This window comes from Podarcis erhardii (genome assembly GCF_964252035.2).
Source record: "Podarcis erhardii genome assembly, chromosome: 3".
Taxonomy (NCBI): Eukaryota; Metazoa; Chordata; class Lepidosauria; order Squamata; family Lacertidae; genus Podarcis; species Podarcis erhardii.
Window position 1 is genome coordinate 203,851 of NC_138507.1, and position 27,477 is coordinate 231,327.

General features: G+C 45.6%; 1 protein-coding gene and 1 long non-coding RNA gene across 5 annotated transcripts in view; one reads left to right on the plus strand and one right to left on the minus strand.

Annotated features, from left to right (window-relative positions):
* COL4A1 (collagen type IV alpha 1 chain) overlaps positions 1–27,477 on the minus strand; it is a 183,476-nt gene that overhangs the window by 37,871 nt on the left and 118,128 nt on the right. For all 4 annotated transcript variants that reach the window (XM_081855451.1, XM_081855453.1, XM_081855452.1 and 1 more), the window contains exons 37-43: positions 27,282–27,421; positions 23,894–24,020; positions 23,714–23,794; positions 20,521–20,619; positions 13,716–13,766; positions 7,561–7,746; positions 1,541–1,674 (exon numbers count right to left, since the gene is read on the minus strand). In XM_081855451.1, coding sequence (XP_081711577.1) covers positions 1,541–1,674; positions 7,561–7,746; positions 13,716–13,766; positions 20,521–20,619; positions 23,714–23,794; positions 23,894–24,020; positions 27,282–27,421 — 818 coding nt within the window. The remainder of the gene's footprint in view (positions 1–1,540; positions 1,675–7,560; positions 7,747–13,715; positions 13,767–20,520; positions 20,620–23,713; positions 23,795–23,893; positions 24,021–27,281; positions 27,422–27,477) is intronic.
* The window catches only part of LOC309338478, a 118,164-nt gene continuing 104,391 nt past the window's right edge, over positions 13,705–27,477 (plus strand). The window contains exons 1-4 of the long non-coding RNA XR_014154917.1: positions 13,705–13,793; positions 18,581–18,755; positions 21,026–21,124; positions 24,157–24,300. This is a non-coding gene — a long non-coding RNA (uncharacterized lncRNA). The remainder of the gene's footprint in view (positions 13,794–18,580; positions 18,756–21,025; positions 21,125–24,156; positions 24,301–27,477) is intronic.

The following is a 27,477-nucleotide window of genomic DNA, read 5'->3' on the forward strand; positions in this document are numbered from 1 at the left end:
CTTTACCTATTTTCAAGGCCTATCAGTTTCCCTGCTTCTGCTTTTTCATTTTTGGAAGCTTTGGCAGCCATTTTGGGGGCCTGCCATTGCTTGGTCTGTGCTTGAGGGAGATTCTTTCAAAGGTAGTGAAATCCATAAATCTAGGTCCCTTTTAGCAATCCAGACTTGCTAAAGCTGTCCTAACAGGGGGAATTATTTTTAAAATGCTTACTCGTCACTGTCTCGGTTTGTGCTGGTTATTGTTCTCAGGAAGGAGCTCAGCGGCGATTCAAGGCACCATCTTGGTTTATGATGTCACCACCCCCCCCGCCATTCTTGATAAGGTCAGCATGCAGGTTGGCAATCTTTGAAGGACCATTTTGTCATTTCCTCCTTTTTCCACCTTAGCTACCATGTTTAGAGATTGATTTGGGGCCATGCCTTTTTCAAAATGCATGAGAGAGAATAAGAGAAATAGGTAAGGTCATAATCCTTGCTCCTGGTCCCAGATGTGCTAGGCAGCCTTGCCTACTGGTACTTGTAACAAATTTGAAGGTTCAATGGGGGGTGGGGAGTGCAGGAAGTTGAGCACTGGACTCAACCTGTTGCTCCAGCATGTGCCCCCTTCAGCAACTATTTAGTACAGGGGAGTACATTTTTAAAACACATATTGTCAGAGCTGCCTCTAGGTCCCAGCTCACAGAGGACCAATGCCCGGTTGATGTAATGTACAAGAGTCTTTATTGAAGTTTAGTTTCCATTTCAAACCCCAGAGCGTGCAGCCCTACGTCTTGGCCCTAGACCGGTGAAGTCCCCTCTGAGTCACTACCCCTTCCGCACCAGTTTAAGATCCTAGCCCGGCTCCACCTCCTGCGCTGTTCCTTCCTCCTCTGGGTCCTTCTGCCCCCTGGGGTTTCCTCCCTCCTGGACTCTTCTGACGCTGACCCCCCTGAGTCTTGCCTTTCCTTCCGGCGGGCTTTAGGACCTGGCTCCCTATCCGGGCTACCTGCTGTGCCGCTCGCCTGTACATTTGAACTTGGCACGCGCGCCCAGCCGGTGACTTTCCTCTTGACCGTTTCCCCGCTCTCCGATGGAGGCGTGGCCAATCCTGACTCATCTCCTCCCTCTGGTGGTGAGAAGACTGGTCCCGATGCCTGGGACTCCTCCCCCCCACTACGCTCTGGTGGGGACGCTGGTCCTGATTTCCAACTGCTGCTCAGGGAGTCCCCGCTGGCCCCTTCCTTCTGGGGTTTCCCCTTGGCACCCCCCTTGCCCTGGCCATCGGCGCTCCTCTCTGTGAATCTTCCGATTCGCTGGAGAGACTCGTGGAATCTCTCTGACCACTGTCACTGCCTACACCCCCCTCGGATTCCTCCTCCTCACTTTCCATTTGCTCCTTCTCCTGTGTCTCTGCTCCTGAACTCCTGACACATATATACTGGTTTGAAAATTAGTTCAGAACCAATTAATCTAGTAAATGAAATGAACAAATTAACAAACACTATTTCATTATGTAATAACAGATAAATCCATTAATACAGTACTCCTGAAAGTGACTTACAGGGATTCCTTGCTGCCCCTGGTCACCTTTGAGTCCAGGTCTTCCTGGTGTTCCTGGCCATCCTGGGCTTCCTTTTTCTCCTTTGACTCCTTGTAATCCTGGAGCACCTGGAGAGCCTTGTGGCCCAGGAAGTCCTAAAACAGGAATGGAAAAGTTACTTATGGGCAATATTGTTGTTAGAAGAAAACAAATGAGCCTGGCCAAATAATGGCTGACTATGCCCAAGGTAAAACCAAAGAAGTGCCCGGGAGCAATAAAACACTTCAAAATCCAAAACGAATGCGACTTTCACAATTCCATTTCAATAATCTTGTGGAACCTGGAAACAACAGCATTTGATATGTACATATATCTATTAAAAAAAGATTCATTGAGCTTGCAGGGCAGCAGCTGAAGAAGGAGCAAAAAGGGTTTCCTCCTGTGTGTGTTTCTTTGTGGCTGATTAGCTGCTCTCCCTGTGCAAAGGTCAGAGGGGGCAGGGTTTCTGTTGAGGTAGGTGATTAGCTGTGGGAGGAGCTTATCAGAGCTTGCAGGGCAGCGGCGCGTGCCTAGCGGCGTGCAGAGTTTGATCCATCTTTTAGATTTAGGGGAGCTAGTCTCAAACGTTTGTTGGGGGAGACCTAGGGGTTTTTTGGGGGGGAGTTATTTGTCCTGTCTGCACGCTTCTTATGATGGAGGACCACTGTAGCCACCCCCAACGACACGTTCTCAAGATGGAGAGTGAGGGAACAGCTGCAGTCGCCTGCAGTTCCTGCACAATGTTTGCCATCTTGCCAAAGGTTGCAGGCAGCTTTACCTGCAGCAATTGCATGTTGATTGCCCTCTTAAAAGACAAAGTCCAGCAACTGGAGGAACGTGTAGCTACGCTCCAAAGAATTAGAGAGCTGGAGCTCTTCTTGGAAGCAACAGAGCACACCGTCTCCACCAAGGAGGAGACAGGGGACTCCCCTGAGAAGGAGGCTAGTTCACCGACACAGGAGCCAGATATATGGAGAAACGTGACTGAAAGAAGTAGGAAGCCCAGGGTTCGCTCTGATTGTTTAGAAATACACAATCGCTTTGAGGTCCTCTCCCCTAGCATGGAAGACGAAGAGCAGACTCCATTTGAGGATCTCTCCCTCATTACAGTTGATCAGGTATATGAAGACGAACAGCAAAGTCAGTCCTCAGGGAACGTGCAGGCGACCTTGGAACAGACAGCTCATGGAAGAACCCCGACCAAACCTAAGAGGAGGCGTGTAGTGGTGATAGGGGATTCCCTACTGAGGGGAACAGAAGCAGTGATCTGTGGGCCTGACAAGATGTCTCGGGAAGTGTGCTGTCTCCCCGGGGCTAAGATCCAAGATGTAACTGAACGATTGCAAGGAATCATAAAACCCACTGACAAATACCCCTTCCTCTTGGTTCATGTGGGAACCAATGACACTGCAAGAAATAGCCTCCAGAAGATCAAAAGAGACTATGAGGCTCTGGGCAGGAAATTGAAGCAATTAAATGCACAAATTGTCATCTCATCTGTCCTCCCAGTTGAACGACGTGGCCCAGGGAGAGAGAGAAAAATAGTGGAAGTGAACAGCTGGCTTCGCAAATGGTGTAAACAGGAACGGTTTTGATTCTTAGATCACGGACTGCAGTTTCTTGAAGATGGACTTCTGGCAAGAGATGGGCTGCACCTCACAACGGTTGGGAGGAATGTTTTTGCCAAAAATCTCAGAAACCTCATCAGGAGGCCTTTAAACTGACTAATGTGGGGGAGGAAGACAGTGCTCCTGAAGGTAGGAGTCTATCAATTGATGAAGATGATCATCCAAATGTCATAGACCGAATGGAGCAAACAGCACGCAGACCTAGTGATGGGAGGAAAAAATCCTTAAATAAGAGACACGGGGGAATGATTAATGGACTTCAATGTCTGTACACTAATGAGCAAAGCATGGGTAATAAACAAGATGAGCTTGAGCTCTTGGTACAGCAAACTAAATATGACATAATAGGCATCACTGAAACCTGGTGGGATAAGTCCCACGACTGGAATGTAATAATGGAGGGATACAATCTATTTCAGAGAAACAGACCAGACAAGAAAGGAGGAGGAGTGGCGTTATATGTCAGGGATGTGTATACCTGTGAAGAGATCCAAGATTTAGAACCTCAAAGCCAAAGTGAGAGCATTTGGGTCAAAATTAAGGGAGAGATGAATAACAGGGACCTCATTGTGGGAGTTTACTATAGATCCCCAAGCCAAACGGGGGACATAGATGATGCCTTCCTGAAACAGATGGCCAAGCATGCAAAAGGAAGGGAAATAGTAGTAATGGGGGACTTCAATTACCCGGATATTTGCTGGATGTCAAACTCAGCCAAGAGCATAAGGTCAAACAGATTCCTCACTGGCCTTGCAGACAACTTCATTGTCCAGAAAGTGGGAGAAGCAACAAGAGGAAAAGCCATTTTAGATCTGGTCCTAACCAATGTTGATGACCTGGTTAGTGGAGTAGAAGTGGAAGGATCATTGCTCTTCTGAAGTTTACTATACAGCGGAAAGGAACAGCCAAGCATACTAGGAGTCAATTTCTTGACTTTAAGAAAGCCGACTTCATAAAACTTAGGGAAGTGCTGGGTGAGATCCCATGGACAGTAATACTAAAAGGAAGGGGAGTTCATGATGGCTGGGAGTTTGTTAAGAGGGAGATAGTAAAAGCACAACTTCAGGCAATACCAATGAGACGGAAACATGGAAGGTGCTTAAAGAAGCCAGGGTGGCTATCTAAAGAACTTTTAACTGAGTTAAGATTAAAAAAGGATGTGTACAAAAAATGGAAAAGGGGGGAAACCACCAAAGAGGAATTCAAACAAATAGCCAGCACGTGTAGACACAAAGTCAGAAAAGCTAAAGCACAGAATGAACTCAGGCTTGCTAGAGAGGTTAAAAGCAACAAAAAAGGCTTTTATGGGTATGTTCGTAGCAAAAGGAAGAACAAAGAAACAGTGGGGTCACTCAGAGGAGAAGATGGTGAAATGCAAACAGGGGATACAGAAAGGGCTGAACTTCTCAATGCCTTCTTTGCCTCAGTCTTCTCCAATAAAGAAGACAATGCCCGACCTGAAGAATTTGGAGCAAATGATTCAGCAGAGGTAACACGGACCAGAATAACTAAGGAGATAGTACAAGAATACTTGGCTAGTTTAGATGTATTCAAGTCTCCAGGGCCAGATGAACTGCATCCAAGAGTATTAAAAGAACTGGCAGATGTGATCTCAGAACCACTGGCACTCATCTTTGAGAATTCCTGGAGAACAGGTGAAGTCCCGGCAGACTGGAGGAGGGCAAATGTTGTCCCTATTTTCAAAAAGGGGAAAAGAGAGGACCCAAATAATTACCGCCCAGTCAGTCTGACATCAATACCAGGGAAGATTCTGGAGCAGATCATTAAGCAAACAGTCTGTGAGCACCTAGAAAGGAATACTGTGATCACCAATAGTCAGCATGGATTTCTGAAAAATAAGTCATGTCAGACTAACCTGATCTCGTTTTTTGACAGAATTACAAGCCTGGTAGATGAAGGGAACGCAATGGATGTAGTCTACCTTGATTTCAGCAAGGCATTTGACAAGGTGCCCCATGATATTCTTGTAAAGAAGCTGGTAAAATGCGGACTTGACTATGCTACCACTCAGTGGATTTGTAACTGGCTGACTGACCGAACCCAAAGGGTGCTCATCAATGGTTCCTCTTCATCCTGGAGAAGAGTGACTAGTGGGGTGCCACAGGGTTCTGTCTTGGGCCCGGTCTTATTCAACATCTTTATCAATGACTTGGATGATGGACTCAAGGGCCTCCTGATCCAATTTGCAGATGACACCAAACTGGGAGGGGTGGCTAACACCCCAGAGGACAGGATCACACTTCAAAACGACCTTGACAGATTAGAGAACTGGGCCAAAACAAACAAGATGAATTTTAACAGGGAGAAATGTAAAGTATTGCACTTGGGCAAAAAAAATGAGAGGCACAAATACAAGATGGGTGACACCTGGCTTGAGAGCAGTACATGTGAAAAGGATCTAGGAGTCTTGGTTGACCACAAACGTGACATGAGCCAACAGTGTGACGCGGCAGCTAAAAAAGCCAATGCAAGGGATCAAGGGAAGTAACAGTGCCACTGTATTCTGCTCTGGTCAGACCTCACCTGGAGTACTGTGTCCAGTTCTGGGCACCACAGTTCAAGAAGGACACTGACAAACTGGAACGTGTCCAGAGGAGGGCAACCAAAATGGTCAAAGGCCTGGAAACGATGCCTTATGAGGAACGGCTAAGGGAGCTGGGCATGTTTAGCCTGGAGAAGAGGAGGTTAAGGGGAGATATGATAGCCATGTTCAAATATATAAAAGGATGTCACATAGAGGAGGGAGAAAGGTTGTTTTCTGCTGCTCCAGAGAAGCGGACACGGAGCAATGGTTCCAAACTACAAGAAAGAAGATTCCACCTAAACATTAGGAAGAACTTCCTGACAGTAAGAGCTGTTCGACAGTGGAATTTGCTGCCAAGGAGTGTGGTGGAGTCTCCTTCTTTGGAGGTCTTTAAGCAGAGGCTTGACAACCATATGTCAGGAGTGCTCTGATGGTGTTTCCTGCTTGGCAGGGGGTTGGACTCGATGGCCCTTGTGGTCTCTTCCAACTCTATGATTCTATGATTCTATGATTTTGCTTTCCAAATAACAATAATGTACCTAAAGAAACTCTTAAGCCATTTGACATCCTGTAATTAAAATAATAGAATCAGAAAACCAGTGAATTGTAGAGTTGGACATCTAGTCTAACTGCCTGCAATGCATGAATTACAGCTAAATCATTCATGCCAGATGGCCAGCCAACCTCTGCTTTAAAACCTCCAAGGTAGGAGAGTTCACCACCTTCCCAAGGGAGTCCTTTCTGAGCATCAGAAGGTTCTTCTTGATGTTTAGTCAGAATCTCCTTTCTGAAAACTTGAAGCCATTGATTCGAGTCCTACCATCCAGACCAGAAGAAAACAAACTTGCTCCATCTTCCATGTAGCAGCCCTTCAGATATTTAAAGATGGCTATCATGCTCCCAGCCTCCTCTTTTCCAAGGTAAACAGACCCAACCCTCTCAATTGTTCCTTATAAGGCTTGGTTTCCAGACCCTTGGTCATTTTCGTTGCCCTCCTCTGCATACATTCCAGCTTGTCAACAACCTTCTTAAATTGCGATGCCCAGAACTGGACACAGGACTCCAGGTGTGGTTTAACCAAGGCAGAATAGAGTGTGACTATTACTTCCCTTGATCGGAACACTATACTTGTGTTGATACAGCCTAGAATAGCATTAGCTTTTTTGTTGCTGTACCATACTGTTGTACTTTTCACATGTACTACTAGTAAGCCAGGGGTCCCCCATCTTATATTTGGGCACCTGGTTCTTCCTGCCTAAGTACAGAACCTTCCACCTGTCCCTACTGAAATTCATTTTGTTAACTTGGACCCAGTCCTCCCATTGTTAAGGTCATTCTGAATTCTGATTCTGTCTTCTGCAGCATTAGCTACTCCTCCCATCTGCAAATTTGATGAGCATCCACTCAATTCCAACGATGCATAACATCAACATTTCCATTTTGGGAATAGACCAGCATGAAATTCTTTCACTCAATTTTTTTTGTTCTTGAATAAGTACTGTTGGACGATCATTGTACATTAATTGTTCATTAAGTTTGTAAAAACACATACAGGTAGTGTTGTACCTTGGAAGTTGAACAGAATCTGTTCCGGAAGTCCGTTCGACTGCCAAAACATTCAAAAACCAAAGCGTGGCTTCTGATTGGCTGCAGGAAGATCCTGCAGCCAATCGGAAATGTGGAAGCCTGTTGGACATTCAGCTCCCAAAAATAGTTCACAAACCGGAACAGTCACTTCCGGGTTTGCGACGTTTGGAAGCCAAAATGTTTGGGAACTAAGCTGTTTGACTTACAAGGTACAACTGTATGTTGTCTATAAATACTCTTACCTTGAAGCCCAGGTCGGCCTTGAGGTCCCCGGTCACCCTTAGGTCCCTCTCCAATTTTGCCTGGCAATCCAGGAACACCTGGTTGGCCTGAAGGACCCTGAGGGCCAGGAAATCCTGCTTCTCCCTTTGTACCAGGTATCCCTGGGCTTCCTGGGGAGCCAGGGGAGCCCACATCTCCTTTTGCACCTAAGATTTAAAATGACAATCATTTAGGAAACTCGTTATCTTAGACATATGAAGTGTGTAGACTAGTAAATGTCTGAAACTGAGTCTTGGTCAGGACCAAGAAAAAAATATGGAAGGCTTAATCGATGACACTGGTAAACAACAAAATTGTTGTCTGCATTTTTTCAGTTGATTTAGGACGAATCTGATGTGCTGAATCCAAAAATCACATTGGTTTTGCTCAATCAGGTCAAGTTTTTGAGCTATGGTCACATGTCTTTTTTATGTTTTTGTTCACATGTACGCTTGTGTGGAGCATTTTAGAAGAAGTTGGTGGGGGTAAAATGCCATGTCGAATAATTGTTTTGATTGGAAATGATTATTTTAATGACAAGAAGTATTCAGGTCCGATAGTTCTGGGTGATTATGTTGAAAAGGGATCAGTTTGAAGTCATAAAACCTCCCTTTTTTCTTGGAAGAGAAGGACTTGGTGTACTGTGCAGATATTGCGCAGCTTCTGCTCAAGCTTGGAGTGCCACAGTACGAACCCAAAGATTGGAGAACCCAAAGATTGTTCATTGACAGCAGCAAGCGATCACTGAAATGTGTTCTGCTACACAACGGCAACCAGTTTGCCTCTATACCCCTGGCTCACTCGAGTACACTGAAGGAGAACTATGAAACGGTGAAGTATGTGCTGGAGAAAATTGGTTAGGATCAGCATAAGTGGTTTATTTGTGTTGACCTGAAGATGGTGAACTTTTTGTTGGGACAACAGTCTGGCTCCACCAAGTACCCATGTTTTCTGTGCATGTGGGATAGTAGGGACTGTGCTCAGCATTACACGAAGAAGGACTAGCCTGTGCGGGTGGAATTGGTGCCTTGCAAAAAAAAGGAACGTCATCAACGACCCTCTGGTGGACAGAGACAGAATACTCTTCCCACCGCTGCACATCAAGCTCGGCTTAATCAAGCAGTTCACCAAGGCTCTGGACAAGGATGGTGACTGCTTCACTTACTTGTGCCAGGCTTTTCCAGGATTGACCATGGAGAAGTTGAAAGCTGGCATCTTTGAAGGTCCTCAGATCCGTCAGCTCATCAGAGATCCAGAGTTTGGAAAGTCAATGAACGAAGTGGAACTGGAAGCGTGGAAGGCATTTGTTCTGGTAGTGAAGAACTTTCTTGGCAACAATAAGGCCAGAAACTACGCAGAACTTGTCAACAACATGCTGACTGCTTTCAGAAACCTGGGCTGCAACATGAGCGTCAAGATGCACTACCTATTTTCACATATGGACCGGTTTCCTGAGAACCTGGGTTCAATGAGTGATGAGCAGGGGGAGAGATTCCATCAGGACATGAAAGAGATGGAAACCAGGTATCAGGGTTGCTGGGATGCAGTCATGATGGCTGACTACTGTTGGACTCTGAAGAGAGACCTCCCTGCCGCTGAGCATTCCAGGAGTTCCAAGAAACGGATGTTCAAGCCCTGAAGTTTGAAAAATGGTGAAGCAACATGCAATTTACGCGTACTTACCTTTATCAATGCCCACCATTCAGTTTACAGTAAACCTGACCTGATGGAGATAAACGGATGCCATTTCCTGATTCAGCAGTGCAAAAATACCCTAAATCAGTTGTAGAAATCTAGACAACATTCAAAAAGCAAAAAATTGTTGCCCAGTGTGACATTTAACTGGAAACTTGTTTTGGGGATGGGGAAACAGTTTAACTTAGCAGGGTGTGTATGTGTGTGTCTGTAACTGTGCTCTGATAACCATGGATGCTTTCAATGCATTAGCCATTCTGTGTTATCGCTCTACAGAGAAAGCTGCCTGTTCTGTTGTTTGTAGCTCTGGAACAGACCTCTTCAATTTTATCAAAGTTTGTATAGATGTCACCTGAGGAGTCCCTCACACCCTGTGATTCTTGGTTGAGAAGTTGTTGACTATTATTATTATTATTATTATTATTATTATTATTATTATTATTATTTCTTTTCTTGGTCTCTCTCTCTTTTCTTCCTAATAACATTTTTTACAGATCAGTTTCATTTGTTGAGACATTAGGAAGAAGAGGGGAGAAAGAGGTGTGGGGGGAAAGGTGAGTGGGGTTGGGGTTGGGTGGCGATGTTTCTATTAATATATGTGGGGTTCTGTGTCAGCGTTGCTTGTGCAGGTTCTCTGCTATTCGCTTGTGTTCCTTTGGTGGTGAGAAAAGTTGGGGTTGACCATGGGTGTGGTTGTTTGTTTGTGGTTGGCTGTGGTGATCTTTGTTTTCATGTATGAGTGGGGTGGTTAGGTGTTTTGGATCAGGTTAGCCATACTGATTTGTATGCTGTTGGTGGATTTTTGTCATTGTCTTGTTGGGATGTGTATGTGATAAAGGGGAGCAATACTGGGGTAAAGGTGTCTTTGTCCCCGTGTCAGTTTCAGTTTATTGGTTAATTTTTCTAGTAAGGCTGTTTCCCAGGTTGAGAAGTTTGTTGAGGAGAGGGTGAACAGAACAAGCAGAACTACTAGAGATTGTCTTACTTTTGTTTGTTACTATGTCATTTGTGTTTTTATGTTGTAAACCACCCTGCTCCTGAGGGCAGGGTGCCTCCTGCCTGAGGGCCCTGCTCCTGCCTCTATCTACCTGGCCCTGACAGGTTTTATAAGGACTGCTGCTTTATATCCTTTTAAATTCTTTTTTGTGTGTTTTAACTGTTTTTAACTGGGTTGTAAGGATATGTAAGGTGGGATGTGCCTGGGAAGGGAGGAGCATGAGGAGGCCCAATTTCAGTGGTTCTGGGTAGGGGGAGGTATGGCTTGGGAGGAGGGACAGAGAGTTAGTGACTGTGCCAGTCACTCCTCCAACTCGGGGAATTGTGGTTGTCATATCAGCCAGCCCTCGGGTCTGTGACTGCTGCTGTTGAATGTCAGGTCAGCCCAGAATAAAATCTCCCTCATCCATAATCTGATTATGATGAGGAGGCTGATCTGGCATGTATCACTGAAACCTGGGTGGGTGAACAGGGCGGAGTGGGTCTCACCCAGCTGTGCCCAATTGGGTACTCAGTGCAGCATCAGGCCAGACTCAAGCGTTGGGGATGGGGAGTTGCTGTGGTCTATAGAGATTCTCTCTCTATCTCCAGGCTCTCTGTCCAGTGGCCGGGGGGGGGGGGTTCTAGTGTGTGTGTTCCAGGTTTGGGGAATGGGGACAGACTAGGATTCTGCTGGTTTACCGTCCACCTCGCTGCCCAACAGTTTCCCTGCTTGAGTTGACAGAGCTAGTCTCCGAGGCGGTATTGAGGACTCCGAGACTGCTGGTTCTGGGAGACTTCAACATCCATGCCAAGGCAGCTGGCTCTGGGGTGGCTCAGGACCTCATGGCCATGATGACAACCATAGGGCTGTCCCCACATGTCACCGGCCCAACGCACATGGCAGGCCACACTCTGGACCTTGTTTTCTCGACTAGGCAGGAAGAGGGTGATTTGAAGGTGGGGGACACTGACATCAGTCCCTTGTCAATCACTTCCTGTTGAGATTTAGGATATCAGTACCTTTTCCCCTCCGCAGGGGCAGGGGACCTATTAGGAAGGTCTGCCCTCGGAGGCTGATGGATCCAGTGGATTTCACAGTGGGATCCAGTGGAAGACACAGTCGCCCCTGAGTGCCCTCTACCACTTCACAGAGCCCGATTGGCCCCCTGGTGTACTACAGAGCTTTGGGCAAGGAAGCAAGCTGGGAGACAGTTGAATGCAGGTGGAGGAAAGATCTGAATGAATGAAACCGAACACTGGTAAGGGCTCATTATCGAGCCTACCTAGTGGCAGTGAAGTCAGCAAAGAAGGCATACTTTGCTGCCTCCATTGCATCTTCATTATGTCGTCCAGTTGTACCAGCCTTTTACAGGCTGGCCCAAAGCAGGTGATAGCTTGTTGTGATAGCTTACTGTGACTCGTTTGCAAAGCATTTTGAGGATAAAATCGCTTGCATTCACCAATATCTTGACTGCTGTTATAGCAGATGAATCTCATGGGGTGGCCAGAGCACAGTCTAGTCGTGTTGGAGGAATTTCAATTGGTAAGTCTCGAGGATGTAGACAAGGTGCTTGGATCAGTCAGGGCAACCATTTGTGCCCAGACCCTCTTGCCCCTCTTGGCTGATAAAAACCAGCAGGGAGGGAACAGCTGGCTGGGTCAGGGAGGTCAATGCCTCTTTACGAGGGGATAGGTCCCTGTCTGTTTGAAGGAGGCAGTGGTAAAACTGCTACTTAAAAATCTTCCCTGGTTTCAGAAAACATAACTAACTACTGGCCAGTTGCTAATCTCCCTTTCCTGGGCAGGGTTCTGGAGCGAGTGGTTGTGGACCAGATCCCGGTGCTTTGGGAAGAAACTGATTTTCGGGATCCATTTCAATCGGGGTTTAGGTATGGTTTTGGCACAGAAACTGCTCACCCTGTATGACCTCTGTTGAGAGAGAGACAAGGAAACAAGTCCCTGTTAATTCTTCTCGACCTCTCAGCGGCTTTTGATACGATTGACCATGGTATCCTTCTGGAGCGACTCTCCGAACTAGGGGTGGGTGGCAGTCCTACTTGTATGGTCATTCCCTGAGGATTGCAGCCCTGTGGAACCTTCAATGTGGGTTCCGCTGGGCTCAATCCTATCCCCTACGTGGCAAGGTAGCTCACTGGAGCAAGACGGTCTGAGCATATTACACCGATCCTGGTCTACTGGCTACCAATTAGTTTCTGAGCCCAATTCAATGTGCTGGCTTTGACCTATAAAGCCTTAAACAACTTAGGACTGCAATACCTCAAGGAACGCCTCTTTCCATATGAACTTACCTGGACCCTGAGATCATATTCTGAGGCCCTCCTTCATGTGCCTCCTTCTCAGGAAGTCCGGAGGGTGGCAAAATGAAAATGGGCCTTCTCTGCAGAATGGGCCCCATCTGTGGAATGCTCTCCCCAGGGAAGTTCGCCTCGTGCTTTCATTATATTTAGGTGCCAGGCAAAAATGTGCCTTTTAAACCAGGCCTTTGGTTGATCTGTTTGAGATCCTATACCCTTTTAAAATGTGACTCTTTTCTGGTTGTTGTGTGTTATTGGGTTGTTGTTTTTATTTTGATTATATATATTGCCAGGGGCTCAGGAGCAGAGGCACAGGGGAGAGAGGAAATGGAGAGCGAAGGGGAAGAATCTGAGGGCAGCGTAGGGGAGTATGACAGTGGCACGAGAGATTCCATGAGCTTCTCCAGCGAATCAGAAGATTCCCAGAGGGGGGCGCCGAGGGCCAGGGCAAGGGGGGTCCCAGGGGGGATGCACCAGAAGCAAGGGGCCAGCGGGGACTCCCAAAGCAGCAGCGGGAGATCAGGACCAGCTCCCCCACCAGACCGTAGTGGGGGGGAAGAGTCCCATGTATCAGGGCCAGCGTCTCCTCCAGCAGGGAGAGAAGATGAGTCAGGGCTGACCACGCCTCTATCGGAGAGTGAGGGAACGGAGGGGAAGTCAGGTCCAGCTAGCCTCCCCGAAGGGGGAAGCAGTGACAGGAGCAGTGTAACGGTCAGGAGAAAGGTTGCCGGCTGGGCGCGCGCGCCAAGTTCGAATGTACAGGCGCGCGGGACAGCAGAAAACCCGGATTGGGAACCAGGTCCCGCCGGAGGCAGGGGGAAGACTCAGGGGACTCAGCGTCAGAAGAGTCTAGAAAGGGCAAGACCCCAGTGGACAGGCGGACCCAGAGGAGGAAAGAGCAAAGGAAGAGGTGGAGCAAGGCTAGAGTCTTAAACTGGTGTCTGGGGGGAGGAGATTCAGACGGAGCAATCTACCTTTTAAAATCAGTCAGTCATTATCTTCAAGTGTGTCAACGCATGCACACTCTATGAAGCTATTCCCTATTTTATGATGACACATCAGCCTAATAAATATATCATATTTTAGTTTTGCATGTAACTGGTTCTTTATTTGGCTGTATGCTTTACATGAGATGTTATTTATATTACCTCGTTCTCCCTTTGCACCTGGAAGTCCAGGAAGTCCTCTACCAGGAATACCTGTAAGATGAAGATAGTAGCACCAAGGTAAGGCAATTTCATAGAATCATAGAATCATAGAGTTGGAAGAGACCACAAGGGCCATCGAGTCCAACCCCCTGCCAAGCAGGAAACACCATCAGAGCACTCCTGACATATGGTTGTCAAGCCTCTGCTTAAAGACCTCCAAAGAAGGAGACTCCACCACACTCCTTGGCAGCAAATTCCACTGTCGAACAGCTCTTACTGTCAGGAAGTTCTTCCTAATGTTTAGGTGGAATCTTTTTTCTTGTAGTCTGGAACCATTGCTCCGTGTCCGCTTCTCTGGAGCAGCAGAAAACAACCTTTCTCCCTCCTCTATGTGACATCCTTTTATATATTTGAACATGGCTATCATATCACCCCTTAACCTCCACTTCTCCAGGCTAAACATGCCCAGCTCCCTTAGCCGTTCCTCATAAGGCATCGTTTCCAGGCCTTTGACCATTTTGGTTGCCCTCCTCTGGACACGTTCGTTTGTCAGTGTCCTTCTTGAACTGTGGTGCCCAGAACTGGACACAGTACTCCAGGTGAGGTCTGACCAGAGCAGAATACAGTGGCACTATTACTTCCCTTGATCTAGATGCAATACTCCTATTGATGCAGCCCAGAATTGCATTGGCTTTTTTAGCTGCCGCGTCACACTGTTGGCTCATGTCAAGTTTGTGGTCAACCAAGACTCCTAGATCCTTTTCACATGTACTGCTCTCAAGCCAGGTGTCACCCATCTTGTATTTGTGCCTCTCATTTTTTTTGCCCAAGTGCAATACTTAACATTTCTCCCTATTAAAATTCATCTTGTTCGAACTTCTGCAAACAAATATTAATACTAAAGCTGTCTTAATCTTTATAGATGCGGAGAAGGCCTTTGACAACATTTCCTGGAAATTTATGAAGAAAAATTTGGAAGGGATGGGAGTGGGACGGGGATTTGAAAATGGGATAGATGCAATCTATTCAGAACAAAAGGCTAAACTGATAGTTAACAATGTGGTGACAGAAGAGCTTAAAATTGAAAAAGGAACACGACAAGGCTGCCCTATCTCCCCTTTGTTATTTATTTCTGTCCTGGAGGTGCTCTTGAACATGATTAGAGGAGACCGGTTGGTTGAAGGAATACGGGTCGGAGCGAAACAGTACAAACTTAAAGCTTTTGCAGATGACCTAGTTTTGACATTACAGGAGCCAGAATCTAGCACGAAAAGAGTATTACAATTGATTCAAGAGTTTGGTCGGGTGGCGGGATTTAAATTAAATAAGCAAAAAACTAAGGTTTTGGAAAAACCTTGACAGTTACAGAGTCAGAAAGGTTTCAGAAAGAGACAGAGTTGAATGTGGTTAAAAAAGTAAAATACCTAGGGGTAAATTTAACCGCAAAAAAATTGAGTTTATTTAAGGACAACTATGAGAAATGTTGGTCAGAAATTAAGAGAGATCTAGAAAGCTGGACAAGACTGAAACTTACCTTGTTAGGCCGAATTGCTGCTATTAAGATGAATGTATTGCCAAAAATGTTGTTTCTATTTCAAACTTTGCAAGTTGTGGACAAAACAGAGTGCTTTCGGAAGTGGCAGAGAGATATTTCTAGATTTGTCTGGCAGGGCAAAAAGCCCAGAATTAAGTTTAAGATATTAACTGACGCGAAAGAAAGAGGGGGCTTTGCCCTGCCAGAATTAAGACTGTATTATGAATCAGCAGCTTTCTGCTGGTTGAAAGACTGGCTGCTTCTCGAGGACACTGATGTATTAGATTTGGAAGGTTTTGACAATGCGTTTGGCTGGGATGCATATTTATGGTATGACAAGGTTAAGATTAATAAGAATTTCAAGAACCATATTGTCAGAAAAGCAGTGTTTAATGTCTGGACAAAATACAAAGACTTATTGGAAAATAAAACTCCAAGGTGGCTTTCACCATTGGAAGCTAAGGCCCGGAAAAGACTCAATATGGAGGCCAAATGGCCGAAGTATTGGGAAATATTAGAAAAAGATGGAGATAATTGGAAATTGCAGAGTCAGGAGAAAATGAAAGACAAAGTGCGAGACTGGTTACATTATGCTCAGATTAAAGAAGTTTTTAAACTTGACAAAAAGTTAGGATTCCAGGTGGAAAAATCGAAGTTGGAAACGGAATTGTTAGAGCCAAAGACTAAGGTACTTTCAAGAATGTATAACTTGCTGTTAAAATGGAACACACAAGATGAAACGGTCAAATCGGCTATGATAAAGTGGGCACAGGACATTGGATATAACATTATGTTTGAAGACTGGGAGAGGTTGTGGACTACTGGGCTGAAGTTTACTGCATGTAATGCTTTGAAAGAAAATGTTATGAAAATGATATATAGATGGTATTTGACCCCAGTCAAACTTGCAAAAATATACCACTTGTCTGATAACAAATGTTGGAAGTGTAAGGAAAATGAAGGAACATTCTTTCATCTCTGGTGGACTTGCCCTAAGGTTAAGGCCTTCTGGGAAATGATATATAATGAGCTGAAAAAGGTATTTAAGTATACCTTTCCCAAGAAACCAGAGGCCTTCCTTTTGGGCATTATTGGCCAGAGGGTGTTAAAGAATGATCGAACATTATTTATGTATGCAACAACAGCAGCAAGGATACTCGTCGCTAAGTATTGGAAAACTCAAGATTTGCCCACGCTGGACAAGATTTGCCCACGCTGGTGTCATCTGCAAATTTGATCAGGATGCCCTTGAGTCCATCATCCAAGTCGTTGATAAAGATGTTGAATATGACCGGACCCAAGAAAGAGATCAGGTTAGTCTGACATGACTTATTTTTCAGAAATCCATGCTGACTATTGGTGATCACAGCATTCCTTTCTAGGTGCTCACAGATTGTTTGCTTAATGATCTGCTCCAGAATCTTCCCTGGTATTGATGTCAGACTGACAGGGTGGTAATTATTTGGGTCCTCTCTTTTCCCCTTTTTGAAAATAGGGACAACATTTGCCCTCCTCCAGTCTGCCGGGACTTCACCTGTTCTCCAGGAATTCTCAAAGATGACTGCCAGTGGTTCTGAGATCACATCTGCCAGTTCTTTTAATACTCTTGGATGCAGTTCATCTGGCCCTGGAGACTTGAATACATCTAAACTAGCCAAGTATTCTTGTACTATCTCCTTAGTTATTCTGGGCTGTGTTTCCTCTGCTGAATCATTTGCTCCAAATTCTTCAGGTCGGGCATTGTTTTCTTTATCGGAGAAGACTGAGGCAAAGAAGGCATTGAGGAGTTCAGCCCTTTCTGTGTCCCCTGTTTGCATTACACCATCTTCTCCTCTGAGTGACCCCACTGTTTCTTTGTTCTTCCTTTTGCTACGAACATACCCATAAAAGCCTTTTTTGTTGCTTTTAACCTCTCTAGCAAGCCTGAGTTCATTCTGTGCTTTAGCTTTTCTGACTTTGTGTCTACACGTGCTGGCTATTTGTTTGAATTCCTCTTTGGTGGTTTTCCCCCCTTTCCATTTTTTGTACACATCCTTTTTTAATCTTAACTCAGTTAAAAGTTCTTTAGATAACCACCCTGGCTTCTTTAGGCACCTTCCATGTTTCCGTCTCATTGGTATTGCCTGAAGTTGTGCTTTTACTATCTCCCTCTTAACAAACTCCCAGCCATCATGAACTCCCTTTCCTTTTAATATTACTGTCCATGGGATCTCACCCAGCACTTCCCTAAGTTTTATAAAGTCGGCTTTCCTAAAGTCAAGAAATTGAGTCCTAGTATGCTTGGCTGCTCCTTTCCGCTGTATAGTAAACTTCAGAAGAGCATGATCACTCGCGCCTAATGATCCTTCCACTTCTACCCCACTAACCAGGTCATCAACATTGGTTAGGACCAGATCTAAAATGGCTGTTCCTCTTGTTGCTTCTCCCACTTTCTGGACAATGAAGTTGTCTGCAAGGCCAGTGAGGAATCTGTTTGACCTTATGCTCTTGGCTGAGTTTGACATCCAGCAAATATCCAGGTAATTGAAGTCCCCCATTACTACTATTTCCCTTCCTTTTGCATGCTTGGCCATCTGTTCCAGGAAGGCATCATCTATGTCCCCCATTTGGCTTGGGGATCTATAGTAAACTCCCACAATGAGGTCCCTGTTATTCTTCTCTCCCTTAATTTTGACCCAAATGCTCTCACTTTGGCTTTGAGGTTCTAAATCTTGGATCTCTTCACAGGTATACACATCCCTGACATATAACGCCACTCCTCCTCCTTTCTTGTCTGGTTTAAATGTTCTCCATAAATTAAATCTCACTGTTGTATCAAAGCCCCTGATGCTGGTTCACACATTAGAAATGAACTACTGTATTTTTTGCTCTATAAGACGCACCAGACCATAAGACGCACTTAGTTTTTGGAGGAGGAAAACAAGAAAAAAATATATTATGAATCCCAGAAGCCAGAACAGCAAGAGGGATTGCTGTGCAGCGATCCCTCTCACTGTTCTGGCTTCTGGGATAGCCGTGTGAAGCCTCTTCAGGGCAGGGAGAGCCTTCATCCCGCTGCCCTGAAGAGGCTGTGTGTGGCTAAGGCAGAAGCTAGAACAGCAAGAGGGAGACAAGATTTAGGAACTGCAGCCTCACATGCAAAAGCTGTTTTATGTGACTGAGAGCAAGGTTTAAGGATCTATCACCCACCCACCCAAATCCTGCTGGGTTCTTAAACTGAGCAAACTGTAGTATTTAGGGTGGGAAGAAGTTGGGAATTCTATTTCTCCAGCTTATATTACTGTGTTAGACTTTCAGTGTCTCTCTCTGCCCTTTTCTTCACTTTTTGTAGGCCAGAAGTCTTGCCTGGACACAGCATGGAGAATGGGGCAGCATTACGGAACTCATATTTCTCTACCCACATCTCTGGGGACTGTGAGAGAGCAGAAGGCAAGCAACCAGGCAACCAGGGGGAGAATACAGGGATACAGAGAAATAGATCTGAGTGAAAAGTGGGGCCATAGAAGGTGTGTACTCTGCAGCTGCAGGCAGAGGTGATTTTATAGCAGCACAACCGATTCAACCACACTAGGTGCCATGCTGCAGGGGGCACCACAACAAAGCTGTAAAACAGAGTGCCAGAGGTGGTGGGGCGAGCAGTCTCTTAGTGTCACACAGGGTGCTGCTGAAATTTGAGAACCCAAAGTCTGCCACTGCTGCAGAGGAAACCTCCAGAGTTGAGGGGAATGAAGATAGGAGCAAAGCTAATGGATACATTAGAGCTCCTTTCACTTGCTGGCTCAACCAAAGCAGGGGACAGACAAGAGAAAGAAAACCCCCCTTCAGTTGGGTTGGAGTTCATAAAAGGTACCAAGAATACTTGGGGTAGTGCCAGTGGTGGAGCTTCATGCTCTGGCACTGGGGGGTGGAGAGCAGGCGGGGATGTGGCACACTGCTTGCAGGGGTGTGGCGCTCAGCACAAGTGGGGGGCAGCCACGATGGCACCAGACCGGGATCACGCTGCTGGGGGCAATGCGCTCCCCCTGCACTCTTCTTCCTTTGCCAGTGGGTAGTACATTAATTTAGGTGACCATTCCCAACCGCCACAAAGGAATATGTCAGTTGCCCTGGAAACGCTATTATAAATAGAAATAATAGCATGAACAGTGAAAAAACAACCCATAATTCAACCTACCAAAGATAATCTTTCTAGATAAGGACGTGTGTATACAGGTTTCCGTGGCAGTTTTATTTAATTTCATTTTTGCACATTTTGCCAAGGACAAAACCATTTCAATAATCATTTTGCCATATGAATCACTGCTGTGGAGTTTATCATATTCCTATAAAGTCAAGCTCTAGCTGTCCATCCCTAAAAATTGAAGAGGTATTTTGTGGCCATGTACACGGGTCCCTGTGTAAAGCGTACTTTCATTTGAACAGTTAAAAATAGTTGCATTTGCAGTGTACATACTGAGCAGCATCTAGAGGAAGTTACTGTATTTTTCGCCCCATAGGACGCACCGGCCCATAGGACGCACCAAGTTTTTTGGGGGGGGAAATAAAGAAAAAAAAAATTATTTCCCCCCAGGCGCTTGTGGGGCCGGCAGTGGGGAGAAGCGCTCTTCTCCCCGCCGCCCGCCTGCAGACCAGGTCCGGGGACAGCGGGAAGACGCGCTGCGCCTCCCAGCTGTCCCTGGAGCTTGCGGGCCAGGCAGCGGGGAGAAGCGCTCTTCTCCCCGCCGCCCGCCTGCAGATCAGGTCCGGGGACAGCGGGAGGACGCGCTGCGCCTCCCAGCTGTCCCCGGAGCTTGCGGGGCTGGCGGCGGGGAGAAGAGCTCTTCTCCCCGCCGTCAGCCTCCAAACCACATCGGGAGACAGCGGGATGGCGGCGTTCCGCCTCCCCGCTGTCCCCCGACCTTGTGGGACTGGCGCTTCAGCTCTCCTGAAGCCTGGAGAGCGAGAGGGGTCGGTACGCACCGACCCCTCTTGCTCTCCAGGCTTCAGCGAAAGCCTGCATTTGCCCCATAGGACGCACACGCATTTCCCCTTCATTTTTGGAGGGGAAAAAGTGTGTCCTACAGGGCGAAAAATACGGTAATTGTGTTTAAATTTTCTAGATTGTCCCCAGAATCTGAACAATTCACTGTTCCCTCAGGATACTGGCAGGGCTAAAACATCAATCTTCACTTGCTTAAAAATATATATTAAGATTTGTTTAAAGTATATGATCAGGCATCTACTGTGGTAAAAATATTACATACTAGAAGAAAAAGAAGAGAAATATCTCACCTGGGTCACCCTTTGCACCAGGTGAGCCTGGGATTCCATCGTGTCCTGGCTGGCCCCTTTCTCCAGGAGCTCCTGGGGGACCTTCAGGCCCAAGGTCACCTGCAAAAGATAAACAGACAAATTTTGAGGAACAAAATGGTGGAATAGTGGAAACAGCTGGTGCAGAATTCAATGGGCAGGCTGCTCACTGGGGCACCTATCCTGGCCAGATTTAAAATGCTGGTTTTGACTTATGAAGGCTTAAATGGCTCAGGACTGCAACGCTTCAAGGACCATCTCTCCCCAAATGAACTGACCTGGGGCTTTTCTGCCATAGCTCCCCACTGGTGGGATGCTCTCCGCAGCGAAGCTTGCCTGTCATCTCCATTTCATATCTTCAGGCACCAAGTGGAAACATTATTTGCCCAGGGCTTTGGCTGATTAAAAAATCTACGGTCTTTTAAATGTGTCAGGGTGTCTGAGTTATTGATTTTTAAAATTATTATTATGTTATGTGTTTTTATAGTGTAAACCGCCCAGTGATCTTCGGATAAAGGATGGTGTATAAACAACAACAAGAAGAAATGGTGTCTGTTCATCAAGAAAGTGTTCTGAATCTTAAAATGTAGGTTGCCAATTTTTCTGTTGCCTAACTTTATTGCTATCTTGAAAAATTGTGAACATATTCATTTTTCAGAAAAGACAGACTATTTGTTATTACAAAAATTGTGACTTACACAATTTTCAAAAATCTCTTCACATGTACAAAGTTGGCTTTCCTGCAAAACCCTTTTTCTGGCTCACATGAGCATATTAACGTGCCAAATCATGAATGATATTTTGATAAGAAGATTATAAAACAGGACACTGCAGTTAAAATAAAATTTCTTACTTTCAATCAATATGTTTTGCTACATCTACAAATTTGATTTGCAACACTGTTGAGCTCTGAAGCTGAAGTTGAGTCCACAGATCTTACATATGTACTAACTGCAATGTAACATTTACAGTTTGTGGCACATGTCATTTTGCTGTTTTTACACTTGCACCAAGGAGTTCCACAAAGATTAATATTTTTGAAGGAGTCAGGGGTGGCATCACTTGTTAGCAGCACAGGTTGCAGTTCTCTGCTTTCAAATGTCCAACACAAGTCTTCAAGGCTTGATTTCTTGAAATGACAAGCTTCGTTCCACACTGCTTTCATATTGAGTTGTTTTTGCACCATTTTGGTGCCATTCCCTGGTTAATATAATTTATTAATTTTGCAGCAACGTGCTTAAATATGGTCAAGCGCAAGTGGAATGTGTATGTCATGTGTTTATGTGTCTGTAACTCTCTGGCCAGAGGATGCCATGTTGCTGTCCTCTGACTCAAGAATGCTCCAGCGCAAAAGCCCTAGTGGAAGCACAGTCTATCCTCTTCCCCAGTCAACAGGCAGGGGTCCTTTAAACAAGAGTCTCCTGTCACTGAAGCTAGCAACTGAGCCTGAGGATGAATGCTGCTAAAGCAGTATTTATATTATTTTATTATTCATCCAAGAAGGCTCCTAGAGTGGGTTACAACAAGACAGTCTACCTCTCATGGACCTGCAGCCCATGGGCCATACAAAGCCCTCCAACATACAAAGCACCCCAACATTTCTGTGGAATATCTGTGTGTGATTTTTAAAACCCCCAATTTCAAGCTGTTCCTAACCTCCCTGGGGTTTCACCTAGCCCCTCAGATTACTTTCAGGAGTTTCCTGTGCACTGAGGCTTCAAAGTGCTCTCCAAAATGTTCTATTCACTCTGTTGATGCTTCTGGGTGCAGTTTTGGGAACTGATGGTGATGTCTTCTGAAGCTGAAGACTAATGATTACTGGTGATAGTTGCCAAAGGCACCACAGTGGGAAACAGACAGAAGAACAATGGCCAAGCAATTAGCAAAAGCAGTCAGCTGGGGATTAACTAGCACTACTTTGCTGTGCTCTATTCAAATAGAAAAGTCTCAAAATGCTGATTTCTCTTTAACTATTTACAGTGAACTTGCGACTTATGCAATTTTAGTATTATGTGGTTAATAGCCAGTTGGTTGAAATCACACAAATGAAATGCATGGAAAGTGAAGAGCTTAAAAGCTCTTTTTGTGCAGGATTTTCCTGCTGTGGAAAGAGTTTTTATGCAAGGTGCAGACCCTGCCTACCAGCTCTGGGAAGCTCTCATGAGATCTCACTCACACATACACACCCCGGAACATAACTCCTGTATACGTTGTCTACTGTCTACGTCTACTGTACCTGAAAAGTACTGTCCTCTGCTAAAGATTGCCAATTCTGCTCCCTTTCCACACACCTCAGCAACACAGGTTTACATCTTTTGTCTAGCAGAAAGCTCTGCTGAATATAATTATTTCTGAATAGATATGATTTGAATTGCTCTTATGGACCCGTCTCTCTCTGTGTGTAGAGATGGGTGAAGACTGCCTGTCTTACCCAGTGTGTGCATCCCCGTCCCCCCCAGTGTGTATGTCTGCTGGCATGCAGCCCACAGAGGTGTGGTAAATCCTCAATGTGGCCCTCAAGCAGAAAAGGGTTAACTATCCAAGTCTTGTGGAGTCTCCACCCTGAGCCCTGCATGGAGCTGCCCAGAGTGCTAGTGCCTTTCCTTGCAATTATGAGAATGTGCCGGTCATCTATTGAAGCATCTGATTATCATCTTATCCACTTTTTAAGGCTCTTAGGCATTATTAAATCTGTTCCCAATATGGGCTAATATGGTCCAGAATTATGTTATATAAAGCCAGAATTGTTCTATAAGCTTGGCTTGCAAAGCTTTGCTTTCTTTTGTTAGCAAAGTCACTTAAATAAGGCAGCTGAAATCCATAGAGAAAAGAAATTCTGATAACATTTTACTGAGGGAATTGAACAAAAATATTGTATAATTTTAAGAGAAAGAAACAGGAAAGCCTAAAGTAGGAAAGACAGAACCTCCCTAATTTACCCCATTAGCTGGTTTATTGAAAACAGAATTCACTCTTAAGTTATACACTGAATTATCTCTGTTGTTGAATGTCTAACATACTTGTCAAATTATATTTTTGCCTTCTAATTTTAAAAATCCACATGCCCTTAACATCCATTTTTTTAAAATGCTGTGTAAATCACAAAGAGTAACCATTATGTTGCTGTTTTTAGAGTGAAATAGCAATTTTGACTTCAAAAATATTATTTATTTACCTTTTTCTCCTTTTAAGCCAGGAAAACCACCTAAGCCTGGTAATCCCTTTCCACCTTTTTCACCTGGGATTCCTGGAATACCTTTATAGTAAAGAAATATAAGGTTTTAGTGCTGTCAGCTGAGTACTTACTAGGCTTAGCTTTATCATAAAATACTGAAAGAAGCTTTGGATCACTTACCTGGAAAACCCTGAAGACCTGGTAGCCCTTTGGCACCTGGGGAGCCAGGGATGCCTGGAATTCCTGGAACACCTCTTTCACCTTTCTCTCCAGGCACGCCAGGAATACCTGTCTTTCCTGGGTCTCCCTGTAGGGTAGAAAAATGAACAGTAAATTCTGCAAACATTTAACAATTACAATATGCATTCTAAAATCATTATAGTATTCATATCTAATGTCTGAACTCACTGTAGTTACACTAAGGTAAAAACTATGTTTTACAGCCCAACTGTAAGTACAGTTAGCATGCCAGCTGCCTCTCCACTACAAACCAACCCTGAAGAAGGACTAGGGGGGATGCTCATCAAATTTGCAGATGACACCAAACTGGGAGTTTTCAAAATGACCTTAAAAGAATGGAGAACTGGGCCAAAACTAACAAAATGTACTTCACTTGGGAAATTGGATGGGTGACATATGTGAAAAGGAATGAGGGGATCTTAGCAGACCACAACCTTCACATGAGTAAACAATGTGATGCAGCAGCAAAAAAGCTAATGCTATTCTAGGCTGCATCAACATAAATATAGTGTCCAGATCAAGGGAAGTAGTAGTACTGCTCTGTTCTGCCTTGGTCAGACTATATTAGGTCCTGGGTCCAATTCTGAGCAACACAGTCAGAGGCGGAGCTAGCAGGTACCCGGAGCGGCGGGGGCGGGGCTAGCATCCCAGGGGGTTGTGCCAGCGGCAGCAAGTGTCCCAAGGGGGGTGCCGCCTGCGGCGATGTCACCCCTCCTCAAGGATGACACCCGGGGCAGGCCGCACCCACCGCACCCCCCTTTCTCCACCAGTGAACATAGTTTAAGAAGGATATTGACAAACTGGAACATGTGCAGAGGAGGACAACCAATATAATAAAAGGTCTGGAAACCACGACTTATGAGGAATGTTTCAGGGAGTTGGGTACATTTAGCCTGGAGAAGAGGAGGCTGACAAGTGGTATGATAGCCATCTTCAGATATCTGAAGGACTATCACATGGAAGATAAAGCAAGCTTTTTCTTTTTTTTTGGTAACATAGTTTCCTCTTTTAACTGTTTAACATGGTTGCACTGAGATATATATTTGTTTACATTAGAGCGTATGTCAGGGGCTCAGGAGCAGAGGCACAGGGAAGATGGGAGATGGAGAGCGAGGGGGAGGAATCCGAGGGCAGTGTAGGAGGAGACAGTGGTCCGAGGGATTCCATGAGCCTCTCCAGCGAATCGGAAGATTCACAGAAGGGAGCGCCAGTGGCCAGGGGTAGGGGGGGTCCCAAGGGGAACGCCCCAGGAGCAAGGGGGGAGCAGGGACTCCCAGAGTAGTAGTTGGAAATCAGGACCAGCTTCCCCACCAGAGCAGAGTGGGGGGGAAGGGTCCCAGGCATCGGGACCAGTACTTCCCCCACCAGGGAGAGAAGACGAGGCAGAGCTGACCACGCCTCCCTCGGAGAGTCGTACAACGGAGGGGAGGTCAGATCCAGCTAGTGTCCCGGAAGAGGGAAGCAGTGACAGAAGTAGTGTAACAGTTAGGAGAAAGGTCACTGGGTTGGCGCGAGAGGCAAGTTCAAATGTACAGGAGCGCGGGACAGCAGAGAGTGAGGATTGGGAACCGGGTCCTAAAGCACGCCGGAGGCAGGGGGAGGAGCTAAGCGACTCAGCGTCGGAAGAGTCCAGGAAGGGCAATGCCCCAGAGGGCAGGAGGACCCAGAGGAGGAGAGAGCAGTGCAGAAGGTGGAGCAGGGCTAGGATCTTAAACTGGTGCGGAAGGGGAAGTGATTCAGATAGGACTTCGCCGATCTAGAGTCTAGACGTAGGGTTGCACGCTCTGGCTTTAAAATGGAAATTATACTTCAATAAAGACTTTTGTACATAATATCAGCCTGGCGTTGGTCCTCTGTGAGCTGGGACCTAGAGGCAGCCCTGACAGCGTATGACATAAAATTACATAAAAATAAAAATAAAACAACAATAAACACTCAGATAAATGAAAGCTTATTTTCTGCTGCTCCAGAGAATAGGTCCTGAACGAGGGGTTTAAAATTACAAGAAAAGAGATTCTGACCAAATATTAGGAAGAACTTTATGGAACTAAGCAGAACAGACTACCTTGGAACAAATGAGGAAGGTGGTTATGTTTAGCCTGGAAAAGAGATTTCAGACATCTCAAGGGCTGTCACATGGAAGGGGGAACTTGTTTTCTCCTGCTCCAGAGAGTAGGACTAGAACCAATGGATTCAAGTTACAAGAAAGGAGATTCCAACTAAATATCAGGAAGAACTTTCTGATGCAGGTACGTAGCCGTGTTGGTCTGACACAGTTGAAATAAATAAATAAATAAATAAATAAATTGTCCAGTAGCATCTTAGAGACCAACTAAGTTTGTTCTGGGAATAAGCTTTCCGTATCTGAAGAAATGTGCATGCACACAGCTTACGCAGAACACACTTAGTAGATCTCTAAGTTGCTACTGGACTTTTTTTAATTTTTTTTTTATTTATTTCAACTTTCTGATGGTAAGAGCTGTTTGACAGTGGAACGGTCTCCCTTGGGAAGTTGGAGACTCTCCTTCATTGGAGGTTTCTAAACAAAGGTTGGATGGCCGTTTGTCAGGGATGCTTTAGCAGTGACTCCTTCATTGCAGTGGGTTGGACTAGATAACCCTTGGGGTCCCTTCCAACTCTACAATTCTGTGAAATCATCCTCAGGAACGAGATTTATGCAGTTGAGAAACAGGGCGGATCGGGGCTGCTTAACATTAGGTGAGCAAAGCATCCCACCACCACCACCCATTTCTTCACTGCAAATCACTTCCCAATACAATTCTGAAGCAGAGAAGTGGACTAATATTATACATAGCTCCATTGTAATGTGCAGATGAAAAGAACTAAATTTTGCATGTTCGTAAAGGCTAGTGCCTTTTAAATTTCTGGCCGCCTCAGCTCCTGGGAACCAGCACCCCCTGGCCAGCCCCAGAGGCACCATTCGCCTGGGGAGCTTATAGCCAGGGCTGCAGCAACAAACAGCCACATAAGCCTTTGGGAGGCAGAGACACAAGAGGGCATCAGAGGAGGGAGGGGAGGAAACAGGGACAGAGTCTAGTGTTGCCTGCAGCACCCCTGACTATCATTCAAGGCACCCCAGGGTGCCATGGCACACTGGTTGAAAACCCCTGCGACCAATGCTTTTTGGGAGAAGGCAGCTTCCAATGCAAATGCCCTTCTATCCTCAACAATTGTTTTGAATACAGCCCATACTCTTGCACATCAGTCTTATGCCTTGGAATCAGAAAGAGATGCATTGTGCACAGAAACCTTTACATTGTTTAGGATATTTAACATAGTTTATCAACAACTGTGTGTGGATGGATACCTTCTCACCAGGAGCCCCGGGGAAGCCAATTCCTGGAAGCCCAGCCTGCCCTTTTTCACCTTTCACACCTTTTACTCCAGGTAACCCATGTTTCCCTGCCTCACCAGGAAGGCCTTGCACACCCTTTTCTCCTGCTGGTCCTAAAAATAAAAGTTTGGATTATATTATATTTTTCTTTCTTAAAAGTAACATAATG